Source organism: Enhydra lutris, unplaced genomic scaffold, assembly GCF_002288905.1.
Source record: "Enhydra lutris kenyoni isolate GAN:26980312 unplaced genomic scaffold, ASM228890v2 scaffoldscaffold26, whole genome shotgun sequence".
Lineage (NCBI taxonomy): Eukaryota > Metazoa > Chordata > Mammalia > Carnivora > Mustelidae > Enhydra > Enhydra lutris.
Genome location: NW_019154110.1, coordinates 25,388,280 through 25,399,771, shown reverse-complemented (window position 1 = coordinate 25,399,771; position 11,492 = coordinate 25,388,280). Strand labels below are relative to the sequence as shown.

The window sequence follows — 11,492 nt, the reverse complement described above, 5'->3', positions numbered from 1 at the left end:
ATTTATTTATTTATTTGACAGAGATCACAAGTAGGCAGAGAGAGAGGAGGAAGCAGGCTCCCCACTGAGCAGAGAGCCTGATGCGGGGCTTGATCCCAAAACCTTGGGATCATGACCTGAGCCAAAGGCAGAGGCTTTAACCCACTGAGCCACCCAGGCGCCCCTATAATATGGTTTAATAAGAGATAATCCACGAACTACATGGAAACCTTTGCATAAAACCACTAACAGTTATCAGCATACTACAGTTTACAAAGCACTTTCATACATACTTTTATTTACAGCCACAACTGAAGGTTCTATGAACACATGAGGGAAACTCAGAGAATCAGAGCTATCTGCCCAAAGTCAGAGAGCCAATACTGACAAGATCTCTGATTAAAATATCTCAGTTTTCTCTCAGTGCTATCACACTAAGAACTGCTGCTACTTACAAGCCCCATATTAGGCCTACAGCTTAGTTTAAGATAATAATGATAATAATAAATTATTTAGTTAAAGAAAAATAGGGGTGCCTGGATGGCTCAGTGGGTTAAGCCTCTGCCTTTGGCTCAGGTCATGATCCCAGGGTCCTGGGATGGAGCCCCGCATCGGGCTCTCTGCTCGGCAGGGAGCCTGATTCCCCTTCTCTATCTGCCTACTTGTGATCTCTGTCAAATAAATAAATAAATAAAACTACTCAGTTAAACCCACAGAAATTACATTTTCCCCCCACTTCTATTCCTTGGATAGGGTTAGAAAGATATGGGTTCTGCTTTGATAATGAGTCTTTAAAAAAAAAAATCCTTGGGTTGCCTGGGTGGCTCAGTTGGTTAAGTGTCTGCCTTTAGTTCAGGTTATGATCCTGGAGTCCTGGGATCAAGCCCAGCATTGGTCTCTTTCCTTAGCAGGGAGCCTGCTTCTCCCTCTGCCTGCCACTGCCCCTGCTTGTGCTCTTGCTGACAAATGAATAAATAAAATCTTAAAAAAAAAATCCCTAAGTTAAATAATTTTTAACCTAAACTTTACAGAAGCAAAGGCCACCTTAGGACTAGGGTTCTTACGGCTAAAGCCAGGGAGACAAGGGCTCAGGAAAAGTACCAGGTCACCTGACGACTGCTGTATGCTGGACTGCCAGCTCCTAGAATATAAACCCCAAGTACTTCACCAAGCAGCAGTGCAGGTTAATGGGCTTTCAACAAGTGCTTCCTACTGACTTAATTTCTTAATGATTCAAACCTGCAAGGACTGTTTAAAAGTTCAAAAGCCATTTGTAGAGGATGTGGCAATGATACAAGAGGCCATGAGAGCCAAAATTCCTGGGTCTAAGAAGGTTCTAGAGAGCTTCATGGTCTCCCTAACTCTCTACCTTCAGTCATGCTATTTTGTAAAGACTACACAACCTCTTCTACTTTTTCTAGAGCTCCTTACTCCCCTCTTCACCCAGTTTAGGCTCATGGTCCACTGTTACAATCACTCCCTGACGTACATCCTTAGCGCCCCTGCCCCACTCTCCCTTAGTGACCCACTTGTCTAAAAAAGGTAACCCTGGTTAAATACCGTGCTGTCCCTACTCAGCACCCTGCAAACATACAGACATACATTGCAGTACCTGCAAACAGACACATATAGAACACACACTGCGCGAATCTCACTTTGAACATACGGCTCCTAATCCTCAGTGGGCCTTTCATGCTGTTGGTTAGCCCAGCACACCTCCCCACCCTCTTCACTCTCCCACACTCCCAAAAGACCATTTCATGCCCCTCTCCTTTCCTCCCCTCATTAACAGATGTCCTTGCTTTCTATTTCACCAATAAGAAACAAACCAGAAGAGGCGCCTGGGTGGCTCAGTTGGTTAAGCACCTGCCTTTGGCTCAGGTCATGATCCCAGGGTCCTAGGACAGAGCCCCATGTCCAGGCTCCCTGTTCAGTAGGGACCCTGCTTCTCCCTCTGCCCTTCCCCCCTGCTTGTTCTCTCTCTCTCTCTGTCTCAAATGAATAAATATAGCAAGGAAGGAAGGAGGGAAGGAAAGAAGGAAGGGAGGGAGGGAGGGGAAAGAAAAGAAAAAGAAAAAAACGAAGAAACTTTGCACATGCTCCTACCACTATGCCCACCCACCCACATGCACCTTTGCCTATGCACTCTGCCTTCCTTCCTGTTACCACGGAAGAACTACCTCTCTTCTTATCTAAGGTCAACCCCTTACCTAGGAATAATATTCCATTCCTTTTAGCCTTCTAGGGAATATAACTCAGGCAATTTCCCCCCTTTATATTGTATCATTTCCTCAGTGTACAAAGAGATGCTGAAATATCTCCCATCTTGGAGAGGAGGGATCCCAACCCTCAATCCCACATTCTCCTGCAGCGCCTATTCCATTTATCTGCACCCCCACCCCCGCTCCCCTTTAAGTAAACTCAGAGACTTCTACATTGCTATCTCCAATTCCTCTCCTCCTATCCCCAAGTTCCCAAACACATGTCATTAGACTTTCACCCTCATCCTCCACCACTCCACTGAAACTACCAAAAGGATATCATGTTGTTTGGGGGTTCCCCTAAAGGACTCCATGTTGCTAAGATCAGTGTCATTCTCAGTTTTCAGTCCTGGAGACAGCTGATCACTTGATCTTGGCATCCTTCCAGCATCCTCTTATTTTCTTTCTTCCTCACTAGGGCTCTTAGCTTCCCCTGCTTGCTACTCTCCATTTCTCTGAGCTCTAATATAAAGGCCTCAATCTCTTCTCTACCTAGACTGACTCCCTAGGTGAGCTCATCCAGCATACGGTCTTCAGTATCAAATTTCTCTAGCCCAGACTTTTCTCCTCAACTTCAGGGTCTGACAGACATCCAAAAGAAAATAATGAATTGGTGTTTGGCTAACAGGTATGTCAAACTTGATTTGTTTCAAAGCAAACACCTGTCTTCTTCCCCCAAACCTGCTGCGGTCCTACCTATTTCCTTGGTTGACTGCAACAGCCTCCTAAGTGGTCTCCCTTGCCACCTCTGTCCCTGTGCAGTCTGTTTTCAACATAGGAGTTTGTCATCCTTTTATTTATTTTTTAAAAGATCTTATTTACTTGACAGAGAGAGAGAATACAAGCAGGGGGAGCAGCAGAGGGAGAGGGAGTCCAGTGGGGCTCGATCCCATGACCTTGGGATCATGACCTGGGCCAAACGCAGATGCTTAACTGACTGAGCCACCCAGGCACCCCAAGTGTGTCATCCTTTAAAGAGCTACGCAAAGCTTCTTTCAATGCCTCCAGTGGCTCAGCATCTGAGTAAATGCCAATCTGGACAAAGTCCTACAGTGTTCTCCCGTGGAAATCCAGCTTCCTGACTTCCATTTCCTGCCACTCTTCCCCCCTCACTCATTCCAGTCCTGCTGTCCCCAGTCTCAGGGCTTTTGTATTTGCTGTTCCCAATGTCTACAATAGCTATTCTCCCAGATAACTGCTTAGCCCACTCGGACACTCTCTTCAGGTCTTCCCTGATTGTTACCTTATCAGTCAGGCCTTCCCTAACCCTCCTCTCACCCCACCCCTGCAACAGAAAACACCACAACAACCCTCCACACCCCTGTATATCCTGTTCCTCTCCTCTGCTCTGGATTTCTTTAAAGCATCTACATACTATGTCTTTATCTATATATCTATACCTACATCTGCATTATTTGCTTGACTGTCCAAAGAACAGGACTCTTCTGTCTTTTCTATTGATTGCTGTTTCCCTAAAAACAGAGTGTGACACACAAAAAGGCAATCAGTAAACCTGCTGAATGAGTAAGTGAATTCTTCAATTGCTGAAGGCAGGCTTTGGAAAAAAGGCTGAGAAGATAAACTCAATTCTCTAAGAGGGAAAAAAGGTGCTTCCAGGCACTTACCTGCTCCCCGACTGGGAGGGTCCCGGGCTGGGGGAGGTGGTCTATTACTCTGTAGTGACGGAGAGGCTGAGGTGGGTGGAGGAGGCGCTAGGCCTCTGACAGGCCCTGGTGTCTTCCTATGCAAAGAATTGTGTCTCTGTGGCAGCTCAGGGGCTGACTCATTAGTGGGACTGGAGGGTCCATTGGGGACCCCAGGAGGCTGGCGGTAAGGAGGAGGAGGAGGAGCCAGAGACTGGCCACTTGGTCCCGTCCTGATATTCACAGGGGAAGGAGGTGGTTTGACTGGGGGTGGAGCAGGAGGTCCCTCGCGACCAGGGTGCAGCCTTTGTCCAGGTGTGGGCGGCAAGGGTTTCTCTCTGTTGTAGGCTGGGGCTTTGCTGCTGTGCACAGGCAGAGGTGTTGGGGGTGCGTTGGCACGCCGCCCCGGGGGTGGTGGAGGAGGGGCAGAGGAGCTGTGCTTCATGCCTGTACTGCTGGTGGTATTAGGCCGAGAGAGGTCCGGTAACGAGGGTCTCTGCATCCGGGGCAGTTCCGGGAGTGAGGCTCGGTTGCTGTCTGTATCATCTTGAGGGCGCCCGCTGGCTGTAGACACTGGTGGCCTTGGGGCAGCAGCTCGAGAACTGGGGATTTGTAGGGCTGGCTTACCAGCTAGGTTCTCTACAAATACACCAGACAGCACTCAATCAACAGAGCTAGATACATGTTAGTACCTCTACTTCGCCCAGCCTTTTTAGTGTAACCTGCATGGTAGCAGGTTAAATGCCTGTAGAGTTCTGGATTTTAATCTGGTTTTAGGCTCAGGGCCCACTGACAAATACTGCTGATACAAGTTGAACACATTTTTCCTTAATTCCTCAGCTTTGGCTTTATTCTGCTCTGTAACTCCTCCCCTGCTTCTACTTCTCCTTCCTCCCACCTCTACCACATACCTTAACCCTAGATGACTCACTTGGGACTAGTCAGAAATTAACACACTTGGGAAACAGCCTAAGAAAGTACTGATCAGATACCTGAAACATCCTTGGCTCCCACAGGTCGGAGCTTCGGCACTCCCCCTTGGAAGAGACCTCCCTTGGGCTGCAGGGCAGCTGCTCCAGAGCCATAACCACCACTGTTTCCTTTCGGTTCTGGAAAGCATACCATTAGGGTTTTCACTTCACATGCTGGGAGCTGGTGACCAAGTCAATCCTGAGGAGAAACCCTTCCTCTACTTGGGCTTTAATTTCCAAACATACCAATCTTGCTTTTGCATTTAAAAAAAAAAAAAAAGGAAGGAAGAAAAGGCTAAGGCGTCTCAGCTCCACATCTTCACGTGGAGATGAAACCCTTCACTGTGATGAAACAGAAAAAACAAAAGCAACAAGGAACCACACTTCCCTTATTTAAAAATGCAAGGAGAAAACCAGGATCAAGACACCTTCATCAGAGTTCTCTGGGCTCTCCTCTCCAAAACCCAGACGGTAAGGGGGCCAGGTACTTAGGGATCCAGGTATGAGCAAACTCTCCAGAGGCCTAACAGAATGGACACTTATGGCAATTATAAAATCTTCACTAGCTTCAGCTTAGAGGTTTAGTAACATGATGGTCTCCTCAGAGAACAGCCAAGGATGTGCTCTGATGAGAGCACTAGTTACAGCAGGAGTTGGGAATCTTCCCCCAGAGAATACATCCCAAAGGTCAAAAAGAAACCTCTAAGGTATTCAAAGAAAACTTTCCTAAAGAACAAATTTTTCCCACTCAAGGCCCAACAATAAAAATGACAGGCCAGCCAAGTCTCCAAGTCAGTCCTGGTGGCTCACTAGGAAATGAAGGTTAGACTCACTCTCAAGGATGGGAGCACTCCGATCATTAATGTTGGTCACTTTCTTCAGCTTGGTCCCTTTGCAGATGTCCTGTAAAAGGGCACCTCGATTCCGCTGTTCATCTCTACTCAGCTTGGGCTGCTCTGTGTTTGCCTAGAGGAAGAGGGGAGAAGGTAACTATTCATCCTAAATAGTTCCCTTTACTAGGAGCTTGGGATTAATACCTTAAACCAAGCTGGATTTCATTAATGCCCCTCTAACCTAATCAGATCCTACACCAAGTATCAGTACCAATGTGTGCTCTCATTCTTCTTTGTCCTTTTTTTGTTGTGCCTTTTGTGAAAGGTTCAGGTCTCTCTCCTAGTCCGCAGCTTCTGAAAGGAGGCCTTACCTGGAGCACCTGGGTGGCTCAGTCAGTTAAAGGTCCAACTCTTTATTTCAACTCAGATCATGATCTTGGGGTCATGAGATCAAGCCCTACATTGGGCCCTGGGCGTGGAGCCTGCTTGGGATTTTCTCTCTCCCTCTCTACACTCCCCCCCCCCCCCCCCCCCCCCTCTTTAAAAAAAAGGGGGGGCTTAACTAATAGTTACTGAGTACCTGTGTGCTGGGCTTCTGTGTTAGAAGCTTTACATGTGTGAAGCAAACACTGACTGAGTCCCTGCTAGGCCTCAGGCTAAGCATATTACTTCCATTATCTCATTTAAATCTTGAAATATTTTTATGAAAGAGGTATCATTATCATTACCGATTTGGAAAGTGCAAATAGTTGAACAGTGTCCTGAGGCCATGCACCCAGTAAACAGTAAAGCAAGGATCCCAACCCAGACAGTTGACTCTAAAATGCCTACCTTATCTCAACTAACAGACCTCATTGCTTCCCTATTATCTCCTGAACAATGTTACAAAGTAGACCATACTGGGGCGCCTCAGTGGCTCAGTGGCTTAGATGTCCGAGTCCTGGTTTCAGCTCAGGTCATGATCTCGGGGTTGTGAGATCAAGCCCCGTGGCATGCTCCACACTCAATGTGGAGTCCGCTTGTCCCTCTTCCTCTGCGCCTCCTCCTGCTTGTATGCACAAACTCTCTCTCAAATAAATAAGTAAATAAAAATATTTTAAAAATAAAGTAAAATAAAAGAAAATAACCCGTATTATCCTCATTCCAAAGATGAGGAAATGGAGGTTTAGAAAACTTAATGTCACATGATTAGTAAATGCAGAGCTGTTCTGATTGTGTCAAAGCCCATGCCTTTCCCACTTACCCTATGGTCTTTTCCAACATCATATTTCTTTTTGAGTTCTTCGCCCTCCACCTACCTCTTAAATGCCTATCCTCAGCCTCCATCTAAATCTCCCTGAGCAAGCTCAACCAGTCACAGGGTTTGAATACCGCTGAAAAACCCAAGTATCTCCAATCTTTATATCTCGTCGCCACTCCTGGCCCTGGGTTTCACACCCCTATGTGCCAATGTCTACAGGACATCTTAAAGTGAATATCCCACATGTACTGAAAATGTTAACACATCATACCATGTACCTTACACAATTTTTTTTTTTAAAGATTTTATTTATTTATTTGACAGAGAAAGATCACAAGTAGATGGAGAGGCAGACAGAGAGAGGGAGGGAGAGAGAGGGAAGCAGGCTCCCTGCTGAGCAGAGAGCCCGACGCGGGACTCGATCCCAGGGACCTGGGATCATGACCTGAGCCGAAGGCAGCGGCTTAACCCACTGAGCCACCCAGGCGCCCCTTTACACAATTTTTAAATGTAGAGGTTTTTAAATTAACCACACAGTGGAATTTTTTGGAAACCATTAAAAAATTATCTTAAAATCCATCTGGAAGATTTAGTAGAAAAATTAAGAGAATGGAACTAGTACCAACAAAAGCTAGGACCAACTATAACAGGAGCACAGGGCCAAACAGCTAGATAAATGGAACAAAACACAAAGTTCATAAACAAACCTACATCTATATAAGAAATAATAAAAGTGAGGGTGCTTGGCTGGTTCAGTCAGTGAAGCATCTGCCTTTGCCTCAGGTCATGATCCCGGGGTCCTGGGATCAAGGCCTGTGTCAGGCTCCCTGCTCAATAGGGAGTCTGCTTCTCCCTCTCCCTCCGACCCTCCCCTCTGCCTATGTTGTCACTAGTTCTCTCTCTCTCTCCCTTTCAAATGAATAAATTTAAAAAATCTTAAAAAGAAGAGAAAGAAATAATAAAAGTATTTCAGCAGTGCAGAAGGCACAGATCATTAAATATAAGCTACCAATAACAACTGGCTAAGTTGTGGAGAAAAAACAAGTTAAATCCTACCTTATAGCTTACTCTCAAATTCTAGTTGAGTTATAAAATGTAAACATCAAAAAAAAAAAAAAAACAAAGAAGTAACCAAATGAAAAAAGCAGGCAAGGGGAAGGACATGACAACTAAAATATAGGGAAAGACTAGAAGATTTGTTTAAGTTATTTACTTAGGAATATAATAAGCAGATGACAAACTAGAAGGAAAAAAATCATCTGACACACAAAGGCAGTGTCCTAACTCTATACAGCATTAACATAAAGATGACTTATAAGTCTACAGGATAATAACCAAAGGATATAAACACTGTGTAAAAGAAATCCTCAAGCCAGCAAATATGGAAAAAAAATTAGAAATGCAGGCTAAAACACAGTATCATTATTTACCAATGAAACTGGTTAAAGTTGGAATTGTAACAGGAGACTGCTTAGCTTCATGAAGGCAGGGTCCACTGACAATTGTATGCTGCCTAGCACACGGGGGATACTCAAAAAAAAATGTGTAGAATACATAACTGTCTTACGGTGGTCATAAGGGTTCAGGGGAACAGGTACTCTTTTGTATTATCCAGAGGAAGGTAAATAGTATGATCTTTCCAGAAAGAAGTTTATGTATCAAACACCCTTTTCCTCCTTCCACTTTTTCTTTTTCTTTTGAGAGAGACCCCGGGGAGGGGCAGAAGAATAGTGAGAGAAGGTATCTTAAGCAGGCTCCACACCAAATGCAGAGTCCGACACGGGGCTGGATCTCACCACCCTGAGATCATGACCTGAGCTGAAACCAAGAGATGGTTTAACTGACTGATGGCTTAACTGACTGATCCACCCAGGCGTCCCTTGTACCAAACTTTAAAAAGTCTACACAAGAATTCTATCTAGGAATTAACTTTAAGAAAACAACTAGAAAAGTACACAAAGATGTTATTAATAGCATAAAACTATCTAAAAATAATATAAAAGTTCAATCAAAAGGAATACTGATGGCATAAGCACAGAAGGGAATGCCAGTTAAGCTCTTAAAGATGTGTAAGTTAAGTGTCTTTAGATAGCAAATGTTTGACACAATCAAGTAAAAAAAGTTACAAAACAAAACATTTAACAAGATTAAAGCAGAACCTATCTCACAGGGTAGTTCTGAAAATTAAATGAAACAAGAACTTTTTCAAGAACTTAGCACAGTGCCTGGTGCTCAATAAGCAGTAGTTGTACTGAAAGAAAAAAAGGTACATACATACCAAATGTTTCCAGAAGGATATATGCTAATATGAACAAAAGTTAATTTGGGGTAATAATTCTTTTTTTTTTTTTTTTTTTAATTTAAAGATTTTACTTATTTGACAGAGAGAGATAGCAAGAGAGGAAACACAAGCAGGGGGAGTGGGAAAGGGAGAAGCAGTCCTCCTGCTGAGCAAGGAGCCTGATGCTGGACTCAATCTCAGGACCCTGGGGTCATGACCTGAGCTGAAGACAGATGCTTAACTACTGAGCCACCCAAGTGCCCCTTGGGTAGTAATTCTTTATATTTATTTGAATTTTCTAGTTTTCCTATAATAAATATGTAAAACATAAAATGTTAACAAAAATTATTAACAGCTTAATATTTTCTATTTTTATTGGTATTCTCTAATCTTTGACACATTTTTAGTACAGTAAAAAAAATTTTAATATCACTAACCATTTAATGATGTAAGAAGCCATTCACGATGTATTAACAACTAAGAGCAGATTAGAACTCATAACATAGCAGTGCTGGCGGTGGGGGGAGGGGGAGAAAAAAAAATCAGTGGTACATATGGCACAGCCTCCTTTTTATAAAAAGTAGGAGATAAAAGGAAGGAAGGAGGAGGGGCGCCTGGGTGGCTCTGTCATTAAGTGTCTGCCTTCAGCTCAGGTCATGATCTCAGGGTCCTGGGATGGAGCCCTGCATCAGGCTCCTGGCTTGGTCGGAAGCCTGCTTCTCCCTCTCCCACTCCTCCTGCTGTTCCCTCTCTTGCTGTGTCTCTGTCAAATAAATAAATTAAGTAAATAAAACCTTTAAAAAAAAAAAAAGGAAGAAGGGAGGAGAAGGATATACACAAAACTATTATGAATGGCTGGATTACAGATAATTGCTTCTTTATGTTAACCCACAGTTCATAAAGCTCTTTTTTTTTTTTTTTAAAGTAAATTCTATGCCCACTGTGGGACTCAAACTCACAACTTTGAGATCAAGAGTCCCATGCTCTACAGAATGAGATAGACAGGTGCCCCAACCACAGTTCATAAATTTCTTGAATATATTACTTTTGCAAAGAGAAAATTATTAAAACATTACTCAACATCTCTAAAATTGAGTTCACATCGTCCTCCACAAACCTCGCTTTGTAAATGGCACCATCATTCAATCTCCCAAACTACAGTTGTTCCAACCTCCTTCCTCTTCCTTGCATCAGTCACCAACTCTGTAAGATTTTACTTTCTAAGTGTCTCTTGTAGACATCTCTCCCATCCTTACAGCTTTAGTGCAAACTCTCAGATTTTCAGCTGTAACAGGCTTCTATCTGTGAGTCTTGACTTCCCTGCCTCCAGCCTCAACCCCAAACCATTTCCACACTGTGAAGGATGACCTTTCTAACACACACCCTGTCAGGTGACTCCTGTTGCTGAAAATTCACTACCTTCCCATCACTGTCTGGAGGAAAAGCCAAAACCCTCAGCCTTTGCCTCTGGCTTCATCTCCCACCAGGCCCCTCAAGCAATGATCCAATCCTGGGTATGCTTTCCCAAAAATCAGCACCCTTTCATTCTACTTCCTCAATACCAAGTGCCTGCCCTCCCTCTTCTCCTTCTGGCTAAACACTACTCATAGTTTAAAACTCTGCTCAAGTATCACTTCACAGCTCGAAGACTTCTCTGACTGCCTCCACTCCCTCCAGACAGTACTGAGGCATGCTTCTTTGTGGCCTCATTTATTTCTGCATAGCATGGAATTTCCCTGTTGACTTGTCTATCTCTCCCATTGCGCTGGAAGCCTTTGAAGGCCAAAACTGTCTCATTTCTGGGCAATGATAATACAGATTATTTTTATTTGCTTCTTTTTCTTATCTGCATGTTTTGCCTCTCTTTAATTATATAAATAAAGCTTGTTGGGAAAGACTTGAGAAATATAGAAGTTTAGAGTAAAATTATCTGGATTTTCCAAGTTATATGCCTAATCAAGTCTCTGATACTCAGTAAGCCCCAACAAAAGGCTACTGAGTAAATGACTAAGACAGCATGATATAGGGCATCATCAGAAGAGATCCATGGATATATTTTGGGTCCTTGAATCCCACTATAACCAAAGCAGCTCTGCTTTTATCTACTGCACTTATTGGGCTTCCATATAAAATTTCAGCCAGAAAGGGGGTTCATATATATCCTCAAACAAAATGTCTAAAAACAGGAACTTAGAGAAAAAACCAAGTTGGCAGACCTGAAGTTCTAAAACAAATTAGCTAGGCAAGTCGCTTTTCCTCTTTAAGGCAGTACTTCTCATCTGTT

General features: G+C 43.8%; 1 protein-coding gene across 2 annotated transcripts in view; it reads right to left on the bottom strand.

Annotated features, from left to right (window-relative positions):
• Positions 1 to 11,492, bottom strand: part of LOC111151582 (WAS/WASL interacting protein family member 2) — a 46,680-nt gene that overhangs the window by 9,233 nt on the left and 25,955 nt on the right. For both annotated transcript variants that reach the window (XM_022509655.1, XM_022509656.1), the window contains exons 3-5: positions 5,688 to 5,820; positions 4,876 to 4,992; positions 3,866 to 4,522 (exon numbers count right to left, since the gene is read on the bottom strand). In XM_022509655.1, coding sequence (XP_022365363.1) covers positions 3,866 to 4,522; positions 4,876 to 4,992; positions 5,688 to 5,820 — 907 coding nt within the window. The remainder of the gene's footprint in view (positions 1 to 3,865; positions 4,523 to 4,875; positions 4,993 to 5,687; positions 5,821 to 11,492) is intronic.